Here is a 24,866-nt window from a genome sequence, read left to right as displayed (position 1 = left end):
ACATTTAATTTCATTCTTTTTTAAGCCATTTTTGGTCTACAGTGCCTGCAGTGCCAATATTTGTCTTTACATGTGCCTAAGACTTTTGCACAGTACTGTATATTACTTAGATATTTTTAAACAACAACTTGATGTATGAGCTCTTTAACTCCAATATTATCACCTAGCATTTCAAGCAGGAATGCTTATCTTGTGGTCCATTCAAAATTAATTCAACTGTCAATCACAACCTGGGATGCACTGATCTGATACTGAAAATTAAAAGGCGGCTAGATATTGGATTCACCTTTCAACATAATTTGAAAAATTATGTACAAATAAAAACATAAAAGATTTGTACACATATGCACCACCCTTGCAACGAAGTCCCTAAATGACCCTTTCTGGTGCAACCAGTTGCCTTCAGACACAACATTCAACCAAGCTGAATGTCCACCTGGGTGCAATTTAAGTGCCACGTGATCTCAATATAAATACGCCTGTTCTTGGAAAGCGCCAGAATTTGCAGCATCACGAAGATCAATGCACTATAACAAATAGGTCAAGGTAAGACAAAGTTCTGGAAAAAGTATAGATCGAAATTTCTCATCTCATTATCTGTAGCCGCTTTATCCTGTCCTACAGGGTCGCAGGCAAGCTGGAGCCTATCCCAGCTGACTACAGGCAAAAGGCGGGGTACACCCTGGACAAGGTGCCAGGTCATCACAGGGCTGACACATAGACACAGAACCATTCACACTCACATTCACACCTACGGTCAATTTAGAGTCACCAGTTAACCTAACCTGCATGTCTTTGGACTGTGGGGGAAACCGGAGCACCCGAAGGAAACCCACGCAGACACGGGGAGAACATGCAAACTCCGCACAGAAAGGCCCTCGTCGGCCATGGGGCTCGAACCCAGACCTTCTTGCTGTGAAGCGACAGCGCTAACCACTACACCATCGTGCCGCCCCTACATCGAAATTTGTTTACAAAAAAATATCCAGAATTTTGAACATCCTGCAGAACACCATTAAATTCCTAGAGGAGGCTGTCCACCAACTGTCTGTGACAAGGTAACCAATTAACTTATAATGGCAGCTGGTGTCTCCCCTGCCACCCCGAGTCCAAACCTCAGAAGGGAAAGGAGAAAAGTTTAAGGGGGATGAATATTTATGCAGCCATCGTATTTTATGCTGTGAACCTGTGTAACAACACAAACCTTGCACAAGAGAATATGGCACAACTTATCTTAAAGGGGAACTGAAGGCAAATTTTTTATTGTCAAAATTCTATTTATCTCATTTTATAAAATGTAGGAATGCATTTCTGACAGCTTTTTTGTCACTGCTATAGCAAGTTATGAGTGTTTGAAATATGATATGCAATATATCAGATCATATGTCAAACCAATGGCCGTAAACGAGATTCACTGAGACCTGTGCAAGACTTCATAGGATGGAAGTAAAATGTACAGCAGAAATCAAAGTGACCAACATCTGCCAATGTTGTCAAAAGCCACACACGCCCTCGTTCAAATGCTGATGTAATCAAGCTGCAAGTTTTCCCTGTGTCCAAAATCGCTCCCTACTCACTATATAGGGCACTATATAGTGGGGACGCCATTTTGTAGTGCTGTCCGAAACCTTAGTGAGGATTATTTACACCCTATATAGTGCACTCAAAGTATCCCACAATGCATCACGAAAAGTAGTGACCAAAGATGGTCACTAACCAAAGCAATATACCCCATCATGCATTGCGGTTGCGCTGAAAGAAATCAAATTAAAAGTCTCAAATTTGATTTAATAAGAGGCAGCGGCAAAGAAAAAAAATATTCAGCCTTGATTTAAAAAAAGCTGAAAGATGCAGGTACTTTGTATTGATTAATGTGGGAAATACGCTCAGCATAATATGTATTTATCACAAAAACACATGCATATATTTATTATTTTGAAAACCCACCAGCTGACTGATCTGGCACGTTTTAATTGTGCAACAGTAATGACGTAAATACCAGCGCAACGGACTAGTGTCCGAAAGCGATTTTTTCATTTAACCAATGGTTTGAAGTCGTATGGAATAATCTCCATCACTGATGAAGTTGGCAAATCTCGAAATTAATCTAAATTGGAATGATATGGCAATTTGGCCGCTGTGTAAACAGTTTTCAAAATGGCGGCGCTGACACTTCACATTTGAAGTCTCGCACAAGTCTCATGAAGATCGCACGGATAAGCGACGCCTGCCGTGGACCATACGGACTACGTTCAACATGGCTAAAACCCGAAAAGGCTGATGTGTAATACAACCCCGATTCCAAAAAAGTTGGGACAAAGTACAAATTGTAAATAAAAACGGAATGCAATGATGTGGAAGTTTCAAAATTCCATATTTTATTCAGAATAGAACATAGATGACATATCAAATGTTTAAACTGAGAAAATGTATCATTTAAAGAGAAAAAATAGGTGATTTTAAATTTCATGACAACAACACATCTCAAAGAAGTTGGGACAAGGCCATGATTACCATTGTGAGACATCCCCTTTTCTCTTTACAACAGTCTGTAAATGTCTGGGGACTGAGGAGACAAGTTGCTCAAGTTTAGGGATAGGAATGTTAACCCATTCTTGTCTAATGTCGGATTCTAGTTGCTCAACTGTCTTAGGTCTTTTTTGTTGTATCTTCCGTTTTATGATGCGCCAAATGTTTTCTATGGGTGAAAGATCTGGACTGCAGGCTGGCCAGTTCAGTACCCGGACCCTTCTTCTACGCAGCCATGATGCTGTAATTGATGCAGTATGTGGTTTGGCATTGTCATGTTGGAAAATGCAAGGTCTTCCCTGAAAGAGACGTCGTCTGGATGGGAGCATATGTTGCTCTAGAACCTGGATATACCTTTCAGCACTGATGGTGTCTTTCCAGATGTGTAAGCTGTAATCGTTTGAGTAGGGTGCGCACATCCAAAAACTCTTTGCAGGTGCCAGACAAAAGTATCAGACAATAAAAGAAAGTAGGTCTGCACACTGCTAGATACGCTCCAAAAAAGAAACTTTATTTAATTAAAACAAGCAACGTTTCGATCACCCTGGATCTTCATCAGGCATATGGGTAACAGGAAGAGGCTGTGGCCTATATCACATGACCCTGCTCTACACCCGCCCAGGCAAGGCACCCAAAGGTGCCAATCAGTTAGACAGACAGGTGTCTTAACCTGTACCAGTCATACAAAAGGCAAAACCAAAAAACATTTGCAAGTTTGAAAGATTAAAAAGATGTGAATATAGTACACCAACATATAAAATACATATCACGTGAAAATCAATTACAAAAAAGGTTTTAAATCAAAATACATATTCATTCCCTTAGGTGCAATGGTGTTCAAGGTATATATATAAAAAGCCTCGCGTCTTAAAAGGAGATTATCAACATCACCCCCATGTCTAGGTGTGGCAACATGTTCAATGCCAATATATTGAAGGGTTGCGAGATTGTGTTTAAACGTGTTAAAATGGACAGCTACAGGGTTCTTCTCATCATTCAACCATATGTTGCTTCTATGCTCTGCGATGCGCGTTTTTAGACACCTTGTTGTTTTGCCTATATAGGCTAATCCGCAGGGACATTTAATCATATAAATTACATTTCGTGTATTGCACAAAATAATGCCTTTTATTTTAAAAGGCTTCCCAGTGTGCGGGTGGTTGAAAGAATGACATTTGCGCGTAAAATTACATTGCGCGCAATTTCCGCACCTATAGTTGCCATCAGGAAGGGGAGGAAATCTCCGTGCGTGGTCTGGTGGTCGGTCGGCCTTAACGACAAGGTTGCGTATATTGAATGAACGCTTGTATACAAAACGTGGGGCCTGTCTGTCTAATTGATTGGCACCTTTGGGTGCCTTGCCTGGGCGGGTGTAGAGCACGGTCATGTGATATAGGCCACAGCCTCTTCCTGTTACCCATATGCTTGATGAAGATCCAGGGTGATCGAAACGTTGCTTGTTTTAATTAAATAAAGTTTATTTTTTGGAGCGTATCTAGCAGTGTGCAGACCTACTTTCTTTTATTATCAGATGTGTAAGCTGCCCATGCCACATACACTAATGCAACTCCATACCATCAGAGATGCAGGCTTCTGAACTGAGCGCTGATGATAACTTGGGTCGTCCTTCTCCTCTTTAGTCTGAATGACACGGCGTCCCTGATTTCCATAAAGAACTTCAAATTTTGATTCGTCTGACCACAGAACAGTTTTCCACTTTGCCACAGTCCATTTTAAATGAGCCTTGGCCCAGAGAAGACGTCTGCGCTTCTGGATCATGTTTAGATATGGCTTCTTCTTTGAACTACAGAGTTTTAGCTGGCAACAGCGGATGGCATGGTGAATTGTGTTCACAGCAGGGGCGATTTCTCAGAGACAACAAGGGAAGCCGAACTTCCCCTAAAATTCTCTCCCCAAACTGCGGCGTCTACGACGTTGAATTCTCATTAAAACAATAACTTGCATAACATAAAATATGCCCAAGATTGTATTTATGTTCATAACTATCCCTATGTCATCCTGTAACTTATTTGAGTGATGTCTGACGAACTTGCAGTTCGCTACGAGAATCACCTTTGCTGCCAGGCTGTAACCTTTCTTATTTCAATGGGCTCTATGGACTGGCAGCCGGGTATCCGTTGCAGTCTACGAGATGGCTCTGAACAGCTAATTTCGGCTAGTTGTTATTGGTTAAAATCGACAAAATCGTCACTTCCGGGGAAGCCGGGTATCTCTGGGGGTAAACGAGACATTGGGAGGGCCAGAAGCCGGGCTGATAAAGGATTATTGGAGGTGGCGTTTGAAAGACATGAGGAGGGCGGGGTTGCTGTACTTCGGCGAGGAACACGGAAGCATGATCAGTCAGTCCCTAGCGGATGTTGAGAAAGTGTAGTCGTGTGCCAAAGTGCTGTCCGAATTTCTTTTCATATAAACGTTTCTTCTCATTGATGTCTCTGTACATTACTCTGCAAATGTAAATATTACTCGTTGTGCTCCGTTAACTTTCATCCATTCTATCAGTTTGATCATTCGTGAATTCACTCGTTTATTTCATTTGTAGTTCAATCAACGTGGTTGTAGGCTAGCTTGAGCCTTATTGGGATCTGCAGTGCTAGCTGCTAACAGCTGGTATCTATCTGCTATAATGGCAAACATCGTGGACATGCTTTTGTCAAAACGTTTTGACACTGCCATATGAGGAGAAAGTGAGAATTAAAGAGCAAGGCAGACCAAAGCCCAAGCTTAATCTCATTCAAAAATCAGTAGGTCACAACAGGTCTTTTCAGGTGTCTTGGTATGAAAATGTGAACTGGTTGACTGGGTCTCCTGTGACTAATAAAATGTACTGTTGGCCATGTCTTTTGATGAAGCCCTCTCAGGGAAATTTAGTTTGGTCAAAAGATGGGTTTGGGGACCTGGTGAATTTCAAAAGGGCTTGCAAAAGGCATGAAACGAGCAATGAGCATGTCACTTCATGTGCAAGACTTAGCTGTCTGGGATCACAGACCATTTTCTGGAAAAGGAGCGGAGGGCAGAATTTGTGTATAAATAGTGTGCATCATATAATGTTCATGAATCTGAAGTGTGTATATTGTTCAGTAATGTTAAGAGAATGGTGGGCTCTGTGTTATAGGTTATACCTGGGTATAATATTCAAGGTTCTGTGTGTTGCATAGCCTACCTGGTTATGAATTTCCAGACTGTGTTGCAGAAGATGTTCAAGGATGTGTTGCACAGCTGGGTGTTGTGTTAAAGACTCTCTGTTGCATATCAGGGTATGATGTTCAAGGCTCTTCGTTGAATAGCCAGTGATTTTTGGATGTTTGATATTTTTGATTAAGGATATGAGGCACTAGCCTGGCAAGCCAGACTATAACATGAAATGTACAAGCAAAAATACTTTCTGCCACTAGGTGGGGTTGTCTAGTTCACTATGCTAATGGGGCACACCTTTCTAAGCTTTGATATCCGGCCTACAGGTTTTACGATGAATGCGTAAAATGGGCTTCCCCTGTTTTAAAAACCAGCATCCGCCACTGGTTCACAGATAATGTTCTCTGGAAATATTCCTGAGCCCGTTTTGTGATTTCCAATACAGAAGCATGCCTGTATGTGATGCAGTGCCGTATAAGGGCCCGAAGATCATGGGCACCCAGTATGGTTTTCCGGCCTTGACCCTTACGCACAGAGATTCTTCCAGATTCTCTGAATCTTTTGATGATATTATGCACTGTAGATGATGATATGTTCAAACTCTTTGCAATTTTACACTGTCGAACTCCTTTCTGATATTGCGCCACTATTTGTCGGTGCAGAATTAGGGGGATTGGTGATCCTCTTCCCATCTTTACTTCTGAGAGCCGCTGCCACTCCAAGATGCTCTTTTTATACCCAGTCATGTTAATGACCTACAGTGGTGCTTGAAAGTTTGTGAACCCGTTAGAATTTTCTATATTTCTGCATAAATATGACCTAAAAGATCATCAGATTTTCACACGAGTCCTAAAAGTAGATAAAGAGAACCTAGTTAAAACAAATGAGACAAAAATATTATACTTGGTCATTTATTTATTGAGGAAAATGACCCAATATTACCTATCTGTCAGTGGCAAAAGTATGTGAACCTCTAGGATTAGCAGTTAATTTGAAGGTGAAATTAGAGTCAGGTGTTTTCAATCAATGGGATGACAATCAGGTGTAAGTGGGCACCCTGTTTTATTTAAAGAACAGGGATCTATCAAAGTCTGATCTTCACAACACATGTTTGTGGAAGTGTATCATGGCATGAACAAAGGAGATTTCTGAGGACCTCAGAAAAAGCGTTGTTGATGCTCATCAGGCTGGAAAAGCTTACAAAATCATCTCTAAAGAGTTTGGACTCCACCAATCCACAGTCAGACAGATTGTGTACAAATGGAGGAAATTCAAGACCATTGTTACCCTCCCCAGGAGCAGTCAACCAACAAAAATCACTCCAAGAGCAAGGTGTGTAACAGTCGTCGAGGTCACAAAGGACCCCAGGGTAACTTCTAAGCAACTGAAGGCCTCTCTCACATTGGCTAATATAAATGTTCATGAGTCCACCATCAGGAGAATGCTGAACAACAATGGTGTGCATGGCAGGGTTGCAAGGAGAAAGCCACTGCTCTCCAAAAAGAACATTGCTGCTCGTCTGCAGTTTGCTAAAGATCACATGGACAAGCCAGAAGGCTACTGGAAAAATGTTTTGTGGATGGATGAGACCAAAATAGAACTTTTTGATTTAAATGAGAAGCGTTATGTTTGGAGAAAGGAAAACACTGCATTCCAGCATAAGAACCTTATCCCATCTGTGAAATATGTTGGGGGTAGTATCATGGTTTGGGCCTGTTTTGCTGCATCTGGGCCAGGACGTCTTGCCATCATTGATGGAACAATGAATTCTGAATTATACCAGCAAATTCTAAAGGAAAATGTCAGGACATCTGTCCATGAACTGAATCTCAAGAGAAGGTGGGTCATGCAGCAAGACAACGATTCTAAGCACACAAGTCGTTCTACCAAAGAATGGTTAAAGAAGAATAAAGTGAATGTTTTGGAATGGCCAAGTCAAAGTCCTGACCTTAATCCAATCAAAATGTTGTGGAAGGACCTGAAGTGAGCAGTTCATGTGAGGAAACCCACCAACATCCCAGAGTTGAAGCTATTCTGTATGGAGGAATGGGCTAAAATTCCTCCAAGCAGGACTGATCAACACTTACCGGAAACATTTAGTTTCAGTTATTGCTGCACAAGGGTGTCACACCAGATACTGAAAGCAAAGGTTCACATACTTTTGCCACTCACAGATATGTAATATTGGATCATTTTCCTCAATAAATAAATGCCCAAGTATAATATTTTTGTGTCATTTTTTTAACTGGGTTCTCTTTATCTACTTTTAGGACTTGTGTGAAAATCTGATGACATTTTAGGTCATATTTATGCAGAAATAGAGAAAATTCTAAAGGGTTCACAAACTTTCAAGCACCACTGTATTGCCAATTGACCTAATGAGTTGCAATTTGGTCCTCCAGCTGTTCCTTTTTTGTACCTTTAACTTTTCCAGCCTCTTATTGCCCCTGTCCCAACTTTCATGAAATTTCAATTGAGCCAATATTTGGCATGAAATTTCAAAATGTCTCACTTTCGACATTTGATATGTTGTCTATGTTCTATTGTGAATACAATATCAGTTTTTGAGATTTGTAAATTATTGCATTCCGTTTTTATTTACAATTTGTACTTTGTCCCAACTTTTTTGGAATCGGGGTTGTATAATATGCCAATAAGAGTCACAATATAAGGTTAATAAAACAGAAAAATAATTGAATAACACGTTAATTAAGAAATAAAGCAAGTTTAAAAATGACTTCAGTTCCCCTTTAAAACAGGCCACTAACATGCCCTTATGATATGCAGAATCATGCAATAGAAGTTTCCTGAGTCAGCACTGTAGAGTATTTGATTGCTATCATGGCTCATAGTCAGAACTGTAATAACAAAAATGGTCCAAAAGACAAACAAACAAACAGTGCATCACTAGTTCTGGGATTACCTTTAACAAATACTCATTGACCCCTTGCCATTAGCTAGCCACTCATGATAAAGGAGATGCACTGTTCAGTCAAAAGGAAAAATCCTGAAATGCAGAGAGTGTTTACAAATACAGAAACAAAAACTTACATATTTGCTGAAGCAGTCAGTTTGCTGTAGTGTTTGAGAGAGGGCACCCTCGATGGCGGGAAGGAGTAGCTGCGAATGAAAAGTGGCAAGGCTGGTCCAGTTGGAGAAGATTGAGTCAGCCTTTCCTCTCAGACAGAGTGGTGTATCAGTACAGTCCAGCAGAGGGAGGTAAGTCTCCTCCACAGCCTTTAGAAGAGCTACATACTGTCTTTCCGAATTGACCAACCGACACCACTGCAGATACAACTTACTAAGAAAGCAAAACAGAATGAGAGAAATAGACTGTAAGAGTACTGTTTATATTAGTGATGGGTTCATTTTCTCAGATACAACAACAATGCAAGTTCATACTACAAGGGACTAGACTCTGTGACAGTTATTTGGGCATGTCTGCTACCTTATTTCTAAATTGGTTATCTACTGTAGTGTACTACAGACCTGCCAGCCCTGGAGAGAAATAGTACATAATCCCACAGAGGCAAGAGGCTGGTAAACATGCAGTCCTTTCACAAATTATTTATCTTAGATAGAAGATGAAGTGTGCATATATTATACAGGGTTTTAGTGTAGCCATTAGGCACTTGGAGAAAAGCTGCTCCTTGTCTGTTAGGCCCTGGTCACACTACAACTCATGATGGATTTGCGAATACTTGGTGATTAAAAATTGGTAGCACTGTCACCCATCGTGTGATGCACGGCAAATGTTCTCCAAGCTTCGCAAGTTGTTGTTTGGTGTCTCCACCTTGTGAGTGGCCAAAAACATTGCAAAAAATTTCAATGCACGCATTGAAATTTAGTGCCAATGTTTTTGTTGGCAAACTAAGTGGCAAATGCTCGCAGATCGGTTTGGGAATATTTCCCGAAGCTTGGGGAACCTTCGCCGAGCCTCTTGAGATGTAATTGTCTCGAATCCATGTCCCCGATGCTCACGGGGGCCTCATCAACACAGCAGCTCGGCATAGCGTAACCTTCGCCAAGACAATCAGGGATCGTTTACAAGCAGGGATCCTTCGGAGCAGGTTGTGCGTGCTTTTGGGACCCAGTCGTAATGGGAAACACCTGATGCTGATTTGACCGCAATCAGCACGTGTATTTAAGGATGCTGTTTTCACAGAGACTTTGCAAGTATTCTGTCAGGTGTGTGGCAGTAGATGGATCTAAGTGCAGGAAGAGTGTTTATTAGCAGGTGTGATATTTACAAAACCAAAACACAAACAAAACCAAAACAGAAAGCAGCGTCATAAAGCCATGAATTTAACCAGAGTCATAAATATGGCTAGAAACAAACATGACAGTGATGATGATAATACTTTGCAAAGCCTCTGAAAACAGCGTCCTTATATGCATGTGCTGATTGTGTTCAAATCAGCATCAGGTGTTTCCCATAATGACTGGGTCCTGTGAGCAAGTGTGGCCACTTGAGCACGCGAAGGCATGACAGTCAAGTGTTTGCCTGCTGTGTGACCACAACTTTTAGCTCACCTGTATATCGCCATGCATTATCACCAAAACACCTCATTTTCATCAATAACCCATCGCAAAGCATCTCAAGCTGTAGTGTGACTATAGCTTTACATGCAGTACAGTAGAATTGTTTACTTTCTTTCTATGATAGGAAAAAAAAATGTTGCATACATCTTTTGGCTGGGCTTACCTACCTTGTTTGAGCTCTTGTTTTGCTGTTTTTTTAATCATGTACCGACCACATTCAAAACAGCTGTGTTCAGTCACTTACCATCTGTCACTGCACACAACCTTGGGGTAGACCTGGACAGCAAGCTACCTTTCTTGCCTCACATCTCTAATCTGACTTGGTCATGTGGGTTTCTCATTTACACCATCTGTTCATTTCTATCAAACAGAGGCTGCTCAGGGTTTTTCTTTTTCCAGTCCTTGTAATTTCAATTCTTGTACTCCTGTGGAGCTGATCCCAAATGCAGCTGCACAACTTGTTTTCAAGCTCCGCAAGTTCTCCCATTGCTATGAATCCTGCACTGTCTTCCTGTAGCTGGATATATCAGATTTACAATAATGATGCTTGCCTACAAAGCCAAAAACAGACCTCTGCCTCTAATAAGTTAAAGCACTTCTCACTCCTTGCTTTGTACCATGGTCCCTATTTTCTTCTATCATGGCTCGACTGGAGCCACCATCCATCAAGGTATGATAATCACTTTCTAATTATTATTACTATTAATATTATTTGTAAAGAAATATAGGCCCATTTAAAAGTAGACAGCCTTTCGAGTTCATAAAATTGGTGAAATTTAGTTCCCTCTGAAATTTGGTCATTGTGATATATGTTTATTTTTGTAATATCTAAAAAAAAAAAAAACTCAGGCCATTTTGTGGCTGGTAAGTTACTTAATTTGAGGGGATTCCCAAGCAAATAACGTGCATAAAATCACTTGCGTCGCGCAATCAAGCAGACAGAGGAAGTCCATGTATGCATGCGCAGGTTTACCTTCTTCTTCTTTTCCTTCTTTTGGGTTTAACGGCAGCTGACATCCAGTGTTGCATTACTGCCATCTACAGGTTTACATTGACCATACACTGACAGTTACATCATTCTGTCGCTAAACGAACAGCTGATCACACTGAGGTGCTCGCTGACCGCCGATATTAGTTTGGTCTTGCATTTCCTTTCCTTCGCAACATAACATCTTTTCTTCATGCTTTCTGTTACTGTAGTTGATCTTTCCGGTTTCATTCGCACACTCACGTCCTCCATTGTTCTCTCCCGTTTCAAATTTGTATCCCACAATGCCTTGCGCAAACGGGGAAAGCCCACCATGTGATACATGATGTAGTATCTTGAATTGCATCATGGTGAAGCAAGAAAAAAATAGGGCAGAATTTATGGCCATGTGGCCCTAAATCCATTTATTATTCTCATCACATCTCATCATCTAATCTCATCTCATTATCTCTAGCCGCTTTATCCTGTTCTACAGGGTCGCAGGCAAGCTGGAGCCTATCCCAGCTGACTACGGGCGAAAGGCGGGGTACACCCTGGACAAGTTGACAGGTCATCACAGGGCTGACACATAGACACAGACAACCATTCACACTCACATCTATGGTCAATTTAGAGTCACCAGTTAACCTAACCTGCATGTCTTTGGACTGTGGGGGAAACCGGAGCACCCGGAGGAAACCCACGCGGACACGGGGAGAACATGCAAACTCCACACAGAAAGGCCCTTGCTGGCCATGGGGCTCGAACCCGGACCTTCTTGCTGTGAGGTGACAGCGCTAACCACTACACCACTGTGCCGCCCATTTATTAATCTCATCTCATCTCATCTCATTATCTCTAGCCGCTTTATCCTTCTACAGGGTCGCAGGCAAGCTGGAGCCCATCCCAGCTGACTACGGGCGAAAGGCGGGGTACACCCTGGACAAGTTGACAGGTCATCACAGGGCTGACACATAGACACAGACAACCATTCACACTCACATCTATGGTCAATTTAGAGTCACCAGTTAACCTAACCTGCATGTCTTTGGACTGTGGGGGAAACCGGAGCACCCGGAGGAAACCCACACGGACACGGGGAGAACATGCAAACTCCGCACAGAAAGGCCCTTGCTGGCCACGGGGCTCGAACCCGGACCTTCTTGCTGTGAGGCGACAGCGCTAACCACTACACCACCGTGCCGCCCATTTATTAATCTATTAAAAAAAATAAAAAATAAATAAAATTGGAAGTCTGTGATTTGAATTCAGTAGCTTTCAGTCCACTAAACAAAAATAATTGGGTGTCAGGGAAAATGCTTTTTATGACCTAAACTTGAAAAATCTGAAAAGCAGTCTACGTTTGTTTTTGTTTTTTCAATCAAACTCTTCAGGCTTTTTTTTTTTTCAAAAAATTTCATTTTTGGCCAAAACCTTCAATAACTTCCCTAATAAATCTAGTCAACTGAATTTTTTAATTTAAAAGAAGTGTCTTTTGGCATATTTTTGAGCAATAACTCATAGTATTGGTCTGGCACTATATAGATGCTACAAAACCATTGCCAGATCAAATTGTAATGGAAAATTTTAAGTATTTAAGAAAATTTTAAATGCGTAATTTCTACCATCTAACCACAAAGGTTTTTATTCTCGAGTGTGTGTGTGTGTGTGTGTGTGTGTGTACGTGTGTGTGTGTACGTGACTGTTTGCATTCATTCTGTATCTGTTATGATAATGTTTGCGCATACACCCACTTTCAAGGTTTTCACATATTCAGGCTATAAAGGGAGCACGAAAGAGTTGAGATACGTGCTTCTCTGAAGGAGAGAGCCCTATCTTGTAAGATTGAATAAAACCTATTTCTTCTGTGGCTTCGGGTTTCAGCATGTTAATTATTTTTTATACCACAAAATGTACTGAGCATACTGTATAAAATAAGTCATTGAAGGCAGTGCATGATGAGTACACACACACACACACACACACACACACACACACACACACACACACACAGGGAAATAGCCTGAATCAGTGTCTATTGTAAAGTAGCAAGCAGAACATGAAGTTCCATAATCATAATCAAAGTCTACACGTCAGATTAAAACTTATCCTTAAAACCACATATAGTCTCTAAAACACATGCATACCTCTGCGCCGTAGTGCCAGGCCTCTCCACTCCTGTCTCTCTTTCGGTCCGACCAAGCAGCACGTGCTGTCTGGTAAACCCTGTATGATCTGCCACCTCTTTACTGCTGACCTCCACGCCCCTTATCAACACACCCCCTCCTCCAACTTTCTCTTCCTTCCATCCTGGTACAGCTGTCGCAATCCCTGCCATGAGGATAGGCTCAGCTACGGCTTTCCTCCCCAGCCAGGACAGGGGAGATGAGCGGCTGCTCACACCAAGCGGCGCCTCTGCTGGCTTTGGTGTAGCTGCAGCTGAACGACGGGGTGCCAGCAGGGCTTGGAGGTCAAAGCTTGGGTGACGTCTTCGAGGTGGTTTAGGAGGGAGGGGGGCTTCAGTGGGCTAAATGAGGCGAAGGGAAAGGAAAGCTTATTTGCTATGAACAAAAGGACATTATAATTATACAACTTGCATGCAGACAGAAAAACTCCCCAGTGTGATTGTGTGGTGTATTAAACACAGTAGGAGGCAAATGTTGAGTCCACTACAAAAAAGTCTTGAGGAAAACTAATAGAATTTTGTCAAAATCTAGTTACCAACAGGAAATTTTCTCATCTCATTATCTCTAGCTGCTTTATCCTGTCCTACAGGGTCGCAGGCAAGCTGGAGCCTATCCCAGCTGACTATGGGCGAAAGGCGGTGTACACCCTGGACAAGTCGCCAGGTCATCATAGGGCTGACACATAGACACAGACAACCATTCACACTCACATTCACACCTACAGTCAATTTAGAGTCACCAGTTAACCTAGCCTGCATGTCTTTGGACTGTGGGGGAAACCGGAGCACCCGGAGGAAACCCACGCGGACACGGGGAGAACATGCAAACTCCGCACAGAAAGGCCCTCGCCAGCCACGGGGCTCGAACCCGGACCTTCTTGCTGTGAGGCGACAGCGCTAACCACTACACCACCGTGCCGCCCACAGGAAATTTTATTTTTCATAAATAAAAATAGTAAATGCAGTTAACTAAAAAATATAAACCCTAAAAACTTGCTTGTCTATTAATAACTGCATAACATTCTATATCAGAGTTTGATAAATGATTGCCACATAACACAGCTTATGCTCTCTGGCCTGACTACTTCCCTTGTTTATTGTGAAAATGTGTTCATACTTTAACCATTCAGATTTCACTGGTGTTTCCAACCCAAATGAAGCCTGAAAGGAATTGGATATCTGGCACCATCCTTGGTGGTCCACTCTCCGTTCTAGCAGCATGCTCTGTATATTCTGTCACGACTGTGGTGTTGTCCTATCAAAGTTCCAGATGCTGTCTTGCTGATGTCTGACCCTCTGCCTTTGGTGAATGGAGATGTCTGTGTTCTCTCTCACATTTTTTCAGTCTGTTTATTGCTCCAATCTTTGTGCAATCTAGCTCTAGCCTGACTCCATGCCAAACTGCACAATTAGGTGGAGGATCTAGTTATACCCTCAGCTCTTGCTATTAGCCAATCCCTACCTGGACTGCAGCACCTAGTTAGATCCACCCTGCTTTAAGAAACCCAGTGGGGCTGTGGGACACGGCTCTGCCCCAGCCATAACTGCTCTCCCAGGTGGTGTTCTTACCCATTGGAGTACATTTCACTTGTCATTTTTTCATCTAGTGTTTTTGTGAACTCTATGAATTTCTAACACAGTCCTAAGTTCACTTTCCTTCTTTGGTGATTCCTGTTACCCAAAACCTTCTGCTTGTGGTTTTTTTTTTTGTGTGTGTGTGTGTGCTTTTTTTTTCTGTTCCTGTTATGCTTTGATTGGTGATATGGATTGATATGGATTATAATTCTATTTCCTTGCCTCACTAACACAAATGCCTGTCTGGTAAGTCTTACAATGATGAAATAAAAACAGTTCTTGGTAGTGGATTCAGAGTCAGAACCCTCCACACTATCACAAACACAAAGCCTCTCGTTTCACTGTGATACATTTTCTTAACAATGCAACGACTGCTCTCAGATACATGTAGAAACCACCACTCACACTCTTCTTGCTTGGGTTGAGCAAGTTCTGCAGGAACTTTCCTCCCCCCACAGTCCCTGCAGCCCCCTCCTTTTTCTTCTCTTCACCTATCTTCAGCGTTGAGCAGTTCTGTGGACGGAACAGTGAGGCTAGCGAGCCCCAAGACTGCATCCCTCCTTCCCCTCCTCCTCCACACCACTCTCCATCTCCCTCTCCCTCTATCTCCCACAAACTAGAGGTACTGGAGACAGATGTTTTTGGTGCCTGTGTCATGGCCACACTGGGATCCTGACCCTGGATGGGGGGAATGCCACGTTCAGCCTGGAGCATGCGGGTCTTGAATTGTGCTAGTGTGTGTTGGTAACGATCCAGGGTCTGGGCCCAGAGGTCCAACAGAGCACCGCCACCAAGCTCAAGAGCCAAAGCTCGTGCATCTTGGAAACGTGATGGAGGGATGGGAGGGAGAGAGGACAGAGGAGAGGAAGGCGGGGAGTGGGGAGAGGAGGAAGAGACCACATCACACCACTGGGAGGCCTGTAGATGGAGGAGGTGTTAGTATTAGATAAGTGCTTGTGTGGGGATGGAAGTGAATACTTATGTGGTGTATGTGCATGCGGTACCTCAGTAAGAGTGGACAGTAGTCTTTGGGTGTTGTCCAGTTGGGTCCAGCAGTCAGACAGGCGGTGAGATGTTCCTCTCACTTTCTCTCTGATTGATGGAAGTCGCTTAAGGACTGCCGTTAGACCTCCCCATTCCAGTTCGGACCAGCTCTCCACCTCACCCAGCACCATTAATGTCTCACTGTGGAGTTCCTGCACATACAATTTTGTCAGTGACATAGTTTATATACCTTCATTTTAACACACACACACACACACACACACACACACACACACACACTCACCATGGTAGATTCCCTGAAGCTTTTGAACTTCTGCTGTTTGAGTGAGAGGCGGCTTAATGATAGAGGAGGATCTTTATATTCCTCCAGTTGCTCCTGCACACGATCTATTTCTTTCTCACACTAAGGATGAGAGAGATTTGCAATCTATGGAAGCTTTATATATTGGTGTATAGAAATCAGTTCCACAAAACTGGAAATATCTTGAGCACCTTATCCAGTTTGTCCACTAGAGTTGCCAGTCTACTGAGTGCTTCCAGGTCATGACTCCTCTGATTAGAAACACGCACCAGTCGATGGAGTGAATCATCAACACTGTCATAAAGACTGGAGGTTGCGGCCAAGGCAGCTCTTAAAATATGAAACACATACAAGAGAGTTGGGTCAAAACACTAATTTTTTTTAGTGGGGTAAATGATTCACCATAAAAAAAAAAAAATCCAGAAAAGTTGTGATATTTTCCAAAATGCAATAAAAACAAAAATCTATGATTTGTTAATCAACATGAACCTTTATTTAACTGACAAAAGTACAAAAAAAGATTTTCAATAGTTTTACTGACCAACTTAATTGTATTTTACAAACATAAAAGAAGTTAGAATTTCATGCCTGTAACACACTCAAAAAAAGTTGGGACAGAGACAAAATAAGACTGAAAAGTTTATAGGATGTTCAAGTAACACCATTCTGAAATATTCCACAACAAGCAGGTTAATTGGTAACAGGTGATGGTATCATGATTGAGTATAAAAGGAGCATGCACCAAAGGCTCAGTGTTTGCAAGCAAGGATGGGTCGTGGTTCACCCCTTTGTGCTAAAATTCGTGAGACAATTGTTAATCAAATCAAAAAGAATATTTCTCAGTGCAACATTGCAGAGAATTTGGATCTTTCAAAATCTACAGTACATAATATTGTGAAAAGATTCAGGGATTTCTGAGACATCTCAGTGCATAAAGGGCAAGGTTGAAAACCATTGTTGAACGTGCGTGACCTGCGAGCCCTCAGGTGGCACTGCCTGAGAAACTGTCATGCTAACATGATAAATATAGCCACATGGGCTTGGGAATACTTCAGAAAACTGTTGTCCCTTAACACAGTCCACTGCTGCATCCAGAAATGCAAACTGAAACTTTATTATGCAAGGAGGAAGCCATTCATCAATTCTATGCAGAAATGCTGCTGATTTCTCTGGGGCCGATCTCATCTCAGGTGGACCGAAAGACAGTGGAAACGTGTGCTTTGGTCAAATGAGTCCACATTTCAATTTGTTTTCTGGAAAACTGGATGTTTAGTTGTCTGTGCCAAAGGTGAACATGACCATCCAGTTTGTAATCAGAAAAAGGTGCAAAAGCCAGCATCTGTGACAGTATGGGGATGCATCAGTACCCATGGCATGGGTGAGTTGCATGCGTGTGAAGGTACCATTGACACACAGGCATATATTGGGATTTTAGAGAGATATTTTTCCATCAAGGCAATGTCTCTTCCTGGGAAGTCCATGTTTATTTGAGCAGGACAATGTCAGGCCTCATTCTGCATGGGCTACAACAGCATGACACAGAGTGTGTGTGCTTGACTGGCCTGCTACTAGTCCAAATCTGTCTCCTATTGAGAATGTATGGTGCATCTTGAAGAGGAAAATCAGACAATGGTGACCATGGACTGTTCAGCAGCTGAAGTCTTGCATCAAGCAAGAATGAACAAAAATTTGGATTGTAAAACTGCAACAATTAGTTTCCTCAGTTCCCATATGATTAAAAAGTGTTAACAAAAGGAAAGATGATGTAACGCAGTGGTAATCATGCCTCTGCCCCAACTTGAGAGTGCTGCAGGCATCAAATTCTAACTTTGTTTATATTTACAAACTCCAATTAAGTTGGTCAGTAAAACTTTTGAAAATCTTTTCTTTGTACTTTTGTCAGTTTAATAAAAGTTCACACGAATGAACAAATCACATGTTTTTGTTTTTATTGCATTTTGGAAAATATACCAACTTTTCTGGAAATGGGGGTTGTAAATACAAATGGAAAATTTGAAATGAGTCACATACTGTTTTTATTCATTTAATTCAGTCTCTACGGCTACCTGCAGTCTGGTGACCTCTGAGCCAGTTTGGATGTTCCATTAGCCAGTCCAGCCAGCCAAGCCCCACCCCGTCTTTGTAGCTCTGTCAACCGTTGGTCAGACAGAACCCCAGTCATCAGCTGTTTGTGCTTTTCAACACTTAGTGGTACAGACTGAAGTGGGAGAAAAAAAACACACAAAGGTTTCATTTGACAAATCATGAATTGTTCATGCAGAAGCTTCAGCCACCCGAGCTGCAGTGTTACATATGCTTGCCTGCATACCTAACTATGCGCATCTGAAAAATTTAAAGCAATATCCACTAGATGGCATGTCAGCACCAAAATATCCCTGTTGATCTGGTTTCCAAGTCAAACTCTAAAATGACTCCTTGCACAGCAATATTAAAGCGCCTTCTCTGTTAAAACTTTCCACTGTCATCATGAGTGTTGTTATGAGCTACATCTCAAATAGAAAATGGTGACTGTGGCAACAGGGGCGTGGCCAAGCGTCAGTTTGTGAATGGAGGGCGGGGTTGGGGAAGGTAAGTGGCTAAGTCATTACACCTGGTGTCAATTAATGAGTGTGTGTGTGTGTGTGTGTGCATGCATTTGTTTGTTGCAGGGATGGAGCATAAAAGGAGGGGGAGAGCAGACGCATGTGTGTGTTGTGTGTGTGATGGTATGAGTGAGTGAGTACAGCTGAAAAGCTAAAATAAGGAAAATAAAGTGTGCATGTGAACATCAACTCGCGCCTGCCATGCTTCTGTGCTCCACCCACATCAGGAACTATTACAGTGACCTTAGGTTCAAAAGTATTTACTGCTCTAGAAAATCCAGAAGGGGCGGCACGGCGGTGTAGTGGTTAGCACTCTCGCCTCACAGCAAGAAGGTTCTGGGCTCGAGCCCAGTGGCCGACGGGGCCCTTTCTATATGGAGTTTGCATGTTCGCCCTGTGTCTATGTGGGTTTCCTCCGGGTGCTCCAGTTTCCCCCACAGTCCAAAGACATGCAGGTTAGGCTAATTGGTGGCTCTAAATTGATCATACAGTAGGTGTGAATGTGAGTGTGAATTGTTGCTTGTGTCAGCCCTGAGATAATCTGGCCAGGGTGTACCCCGTCTCTCACTCATAGTCAGCTGGGATAAGCTCCAGCTTGCCTTTGACCCTGCATAGGATAAGCGGTTACGGATAACGGATGGAAAATGCAGAAGACGAATACACAAAACAGGTTTGCAGACGACTTGAGATTTTTAAAATTCAAGCACTAAACAGAATAGGAAAACCAGTTGGTATTATTACTGTCTATAATAACTACCTTTTGCAATAACTGTCTAGAACAGGACATAAGTATACAGTTTGGGACACAACAAAAGTTTTGTTCGTTAGTTGTGGTCACCCTGTCATGTGGTGCAATACTGTCCCCGTTATTTTCATTGATATCTCTCCACGTAGAGATGTAGCTTTAATTTCTGAGGCCATGCACAGGCGACGCTCCAAACAACCACAGGATACAAATGGCAGCTATCTTGCACATGCATAAGTATAATCCAGCCTTCAGATGTCACCATCTTCACAATACTGAACTGTTTAACATAATTACCACCAATCAATCTCATCTGGTTGCAATCACTTCTCATTCGCCTCTGCACATGCAAACCTTTTTTATGGAGAATTTTTACAGGCTGGTAGAAAAAAAGAATTGAACACTTAAAAAAAGGTGTAATGCTGAAAATAAGAAGAGAGGGTTTGAATACTTTATGAATTCACTGTAAATATGAAATAAATATGTAAATATGAATTCACTGTAAATTCACTAAAATATGAAAACAGTTCTATACTGCATGATGTATTACTACATTACCTTAATACAGTCAGGCAGTGGTTCTGTGCCCATAGACATTAGTGCAACTTCCAACAGACAAAGGACACTCTCACAGCGTTCAGTCAGCTGTTCCAGGCTCTACACACAAGGAGAGGAAACCAAGAACAGTTTATAAGATGGGCCTACTGTTGCTGTTGGTTTAGATATTTCATGGGTTAAGTTATGTCATTTTAAGGGTGTTTTTTACTGATGATCCTAAATTCATTTTCTAAATGTGTAACAACTCTTGTTGCAGTAAGTCCTCAAATCAAGGTGGTACACATGAGTAAGTAAGGAATAAAACATAACAGGGCATGGTGTTATAGGAAAATTATCAGTGGATGGGTGGTATGAAATGGAGCTGCGAAATGGAGGGCTGTTATCATCCAGAATTTGATTGGGTAACTATAAGAGCACATCCGGAAGTGCTTTATTCTTCTTATATCACCACAATTTGCTGATGCTAAAAATTATTTGTTAAAGGAACTGCAAAGCAGTGGCACGATGGTGTAGTGGTTAGCACTGTCATCTCACAGTAAGAAGGTTCTGGGTTTGAGCCCAGTGGCCAATGGGGGCCTTTCTGTGTGGAGTTTGCATGTTCTCCCCGTGTCTGTGTGGGTTTCCTCCGGGTGCTCCGGTTTCCCCCACAGTCCAAAGACATGCAGGTTAGGTTAATTGGTGGCTCTAAATTGACCGTAGGTGTGAATGTGAATGGTTGTTTGTCTCTATGTGTCAGCCCTGTGATGATCTGGCGACTTGTCCAGGGTGTACCCCGCGTCTCGCCCATAGTCAGCTGGGATAGGCTCCAGCTCGCCCACGACCCTGCACAGGATAAGCGGTTACGGATAATGGATGGATGGATGGAACTCCAAAGCCCTCCATCATCCAAGTTTAAGCTTAAAGTAACTTTTAGAAAGCACTGGCACTGGAGACTCCTACCAAAACTGTTAAATATCTAAATAAAAAATAAAAAATAAAAAAAAATTATATCAGCAACTATATCAACAATGACATTCATTTTTAATCCCCTGTGAATTAGCTGTTACTACAAAAATGATAATATATTAGAATGAGCAAGTTAATATAAACATATGATTTGAACTGCAACTGGAACTGCCTTTTGACCAATTAGATTTGAGAATTCAATAGTGCTGTGGTATAAATGGTGTTAAATCATTTACATAATTTTAGTTTCTCATGCGAAATTAACAATGAAAATTCATATGCATGTGCTTTTTTCAATGCAACTGGTGAAAAATTTGCAGTTACAGAGGCTGCTAAATTTTTATCTATATCAGGTCATTACACTTCTCACTTTCATACAATGTCACCTCTTGAACATGTTTAAACAGCTTTATGCTGGTGTCTTTTAACAGTCAGTATGTATAAATAAAGGAATTCTCACCAGCCGGAATGATAACCAGTCATTATGTGAGTGCTCAAAGTCTCCATCCAATTCTTTAGTCAGCTGCTGTCTATCCACATACTGCTGAAGGACTCCAGTTCCTTTTATTGTGTGTACCTGTGTGAGTTAAAATAGTTAAAGAGAGACTAATTTAAAATTGCATGGCTCCATTATACGGCTCATTCTAAATGGTCTGAAATTAGGATTCCTTTTTTAATTGTTGGCTCATCTTTTTTTTTTTTTGTAATTATTATTATCATGATAGGTAGAGTTATGTGGGGCACCTCTATCCCATCCAGGTTATACGGGGTTGATTCTTGCTGTTCCTCTGTAAGAATGAGAACACAGCCAAGGCCTGCTGGTACCTGAGTCTGAACACACACATGCATCAAGTGTATACAAACATATATAATACATATTATTCTATCCACATTCAGTGGATATGAGCAATTGCACACTCTGATTGGCTACTCTACTACTAGGATATCAGCTCATATACCACGAGTAGAGAAAAAAAAATGCAGAGCATGTTGCTGAACCAACTGAGGACAAAATAAAAACTCTACTCGAAAACAAAGCCCCCCAAAATACCAAAAAGCAATAAAAAATGGAATAGAAGTATTTGATGGTAAGAATGTATCTTTTTTATTTTTCAAGAATTATTATTATGGCATTTTTCACAAATTGTGACTGTCATTTCACTGGTTTGTTTACATTCTAAGCGGAAATTATTTTGTCGGATGTTTTATACAAAGTTTTTATTTATCGAATTTGCAAAAAATAAGAATGCTCTGTTTCTCAAAATCCAGTGAATGTGGATATAATAAAACATTTATTCCACTCAATCTTGTCGTACGTGGCTTATAGGCAACTCGGTGCTATGCGCCTCGTCGGCTACCAGCTCATGTACGACTCGGTTTCGTGGAATAACTATTAAATATATCCTAATAATACAATGTCTCACCTTAAATGACCTCAAGGCAGAGAAGCAAAGCTCAGATGGAGAAGCCTGCCTACTGTCCACCAGCACTGTCAAGCCCTTTTCTCTGGCTGCAGGTCTGATGAAAGAAAGAAAGAAAGAAAGAAAGAAAGAAAGAAAGAAAGAAAGAAAGAAAGAAAGAAAGAAAGAAAGAAAAAGAAAAAAATTAATGGAAAAAATTTACACACACACACACACACACACACACACACACCCCAAAAAAAAACAACCTCCAGATTAGGAATGTCGGCTCATTGTAGGCAAAGGCCTTGGACTAATGCCCACATATGGCCTAATTTAGGGATAAGGGGGGAAACTATTCTTCAGAATACACGGATTTTTTTTTTTTATATGGTTATGTAGATCAAAATGGATTTGGCTTTAAAGGAGAACTGAAGTCATTTTTAAACTTGCTTTATTTCTTAATTAACGTGTTATTCAATTACGTTTTCGGTTTTAGTAACCTTATATCATGACTCGTATTGGCAACTAATTCCAATTAAATATTATACTTATCAGCCCATTTGGTTTTCAGCCATGTTGAATTTAGTTCGTTTGGTCCACGGCACGCGTCGCTTATCCACGTGATCTTCACGAGACTTGTGCGAGACTTCAAAACGTGAAGTGTCAGCCAGGTGTCAGTGCCGCCATTTTGAAAACTGTTTTCCAAATGAAATATTGCCCAAAAACGAGTTTAAATGACGATTACTGCCTACTTTTTTCAAACTTTCCTGATTGCTATCAAAACAAACAAAACTTCCGGCTTGATTACATCAGCATTTGAAAGAGGGTGCGCGCGTCTTTTGACAACATTGGCAGATGTTGGTCGCTTTGATTTCCGCTGTACGTTTTACTTCCGTCCTACGATGTCTCGCACAAGTCTCAACGAATCTTGTTTACGGCCATTACTTTGGCATATGGACTGATATATTACATAGCATATTTTAAACACTCATAACTTGCTATAGCTGTGACAAAATAGCTATCAAAAATGCATTCCTATATTTAATAAAATGAGATAAATAGAATTTTGATTAAAAAAAAAATTGCCTTCAAAGGCTTGTACTGTGGCTACTATGCATGATGAGTGCATCATTTAATGAGTTTCCCTTCTTACCCTGACACACACATCACTCTAGAATAGGGTAAATCTGGACTCATCAGGTCACATGACCTTTTTCCATTGCTCCGGAGTCCAATCTTTATGCTCCCTAGCAAACTGAAGCCTTTTCTTCCAATTAATCTCACTAACAAGTGGTATTCTTATGGCCACACAGCTGTTTAGTCCCAATCCTGTGAGTTCTGGCACACTGTGCATATGGAAATGCTCTTACTTTTACTATTAAACATAGCCATGAGTTCTACTGTCATTTTTTTTATGATTCGACTTCACCGAGTGTTTAAGTGATCTTTGATCACAGTAAGTCAAGATTTTTTTTTCTGACCATGTTTCTTCCATGAAATTGACAGTTCACCATGATCCTTCCAGGTTTTGAACAGTTCTTAACCCAATTCCAGTAATTTCAGCAATCTCCTTAGTTGTTTTCATTGCCTGATTCAGGCCAATAATTTGACCCTTCTGAAACACAGTAACATCTTTACCATGACCAGGGGATATGTCTTCCAACATGGTTGTTTAAAGGAGATACGCAGAACTATGGCCTCACTTTTTGTTTATAAACGCCTTGAGACCTCAAGAATGGCACAGAAATAGTTTTAAGCGTTAACAATAAATCTAATATAATAATTTTTATGATTAAAGTGATTCATATAGGCAGCGGTCTGAGTGAATGACCTTGACATCTGTGACGTCACAGCAGGAAGGCTATCGGTCTCATCGCCATTTCTGTTATACTAAAACACAGAGCTAACTGCAACTCTGATCTTCCATTTTGAGCTAATTTATCACCATGCCACGTAGGTGTGTTGCTGGCACATGCAGCAACACAACAAAAGGTGGATTTACGTTGCATTCATGGCCCAAAAATGTTCAAACTGCAAAGATTTGGACATGTTTTGCGAGAAGTTCATGGGCGCATTGGGCGCCTACGAAGTGGTCTCTCCTCTGCTCTGCACATTTTACTGAAGACTTGTACAAGACCTCTGATCTGTTGAGGAGCGTTGGCTATAAGCCCGTATTGAAAGAGGGTGCAGTACCAACAATTAAAGGAAAAGAAAACTACAAGAAAAGGAAAGTAAGTTCAGTTGCACCAGTTCTCCGAGTATGAGCCGAGGGTTGTTGCTAAAACCTGGGACAGAATGGGACGTGACATATTATTGCTCAGGCAGTGACCTCCCCGGGGTTGTTGCTAAAACCGG

General features: G+C 41.5%; 1 protein-coding gene across 2 annotated transcripts in view; it reads right to left on the bottom strand.

Moving 5' to 3' along the window:
* Window positions 1-24,866, bottom strand: part of arhgef40 (Rho guanine nucleotide exchange factor (GEF) 40) — an 85,223-nt gene that overhangs the window by 20,793 nt on the left and 39,564 nt on the right. For both annotated transcript variants that reach the window (XM_060916962.1, XM_060916963.1), the window contains exons 9-19: window positions 22,533-22,626; window positions 21,853-21,939; window positions 21,569-21,685; window positions 20,164-20,262; window positions 18,324-18,475; window positions 16,449-16,587; window positions 16,240-16,359; window positions 15,956-16,147; window positions 15,357-15,869; window positions 13,339-13,718; window positions 8,734-8,983 (exon numbers count right to left, since the gene is read on the bottom strand). In XM_060916962.1, the coding sequence (XP_060772945.1) occupies window positions 8,734-8,983; window positions 13,339-13,718; window positions 15,357-15,869; window positions 15,956-16,147; window positions 16,240-16,359; window positions 16,449-16,587; window positions 18,324-18,475; window positions 20,164-20,262; window positions 21,569-21,685; window positions 21,853-21,939; window positions 22,533-22,626 (2,143 nt within the window). The remainder of the gene's footprint in view (window positions 1-8,733; window positions 8,984-13,338; window positions 13,719-15,356; window positions 15,870-15,955; window positions 16,148-16,239; window positions 16,360-16,448; window positions 16,588-18,323; window positions 18,476-20,163; window positions 20,263-21,568; window positions 21,686-21,852; window positions 21,940-22,532; window positions 22,627-24,866) is intronic.

Source organism: Neoarius graeffei, chromosome 3, assembly GCF_027579695.1.
Source record: "Neoarius graeffei isolate fNeoGra1 chromosome 3, fNeoGra1.pri, whole genome shotgun sequence".
NCBI lineage: Eukaryota > Metazoa > Chordata > Actinopteri > Siluriformes > Ariidae > Neoarius > Neoarius graeffei.
This window is presented reverse-complemented; position numbering and strand designations above follow the sequence as displayed.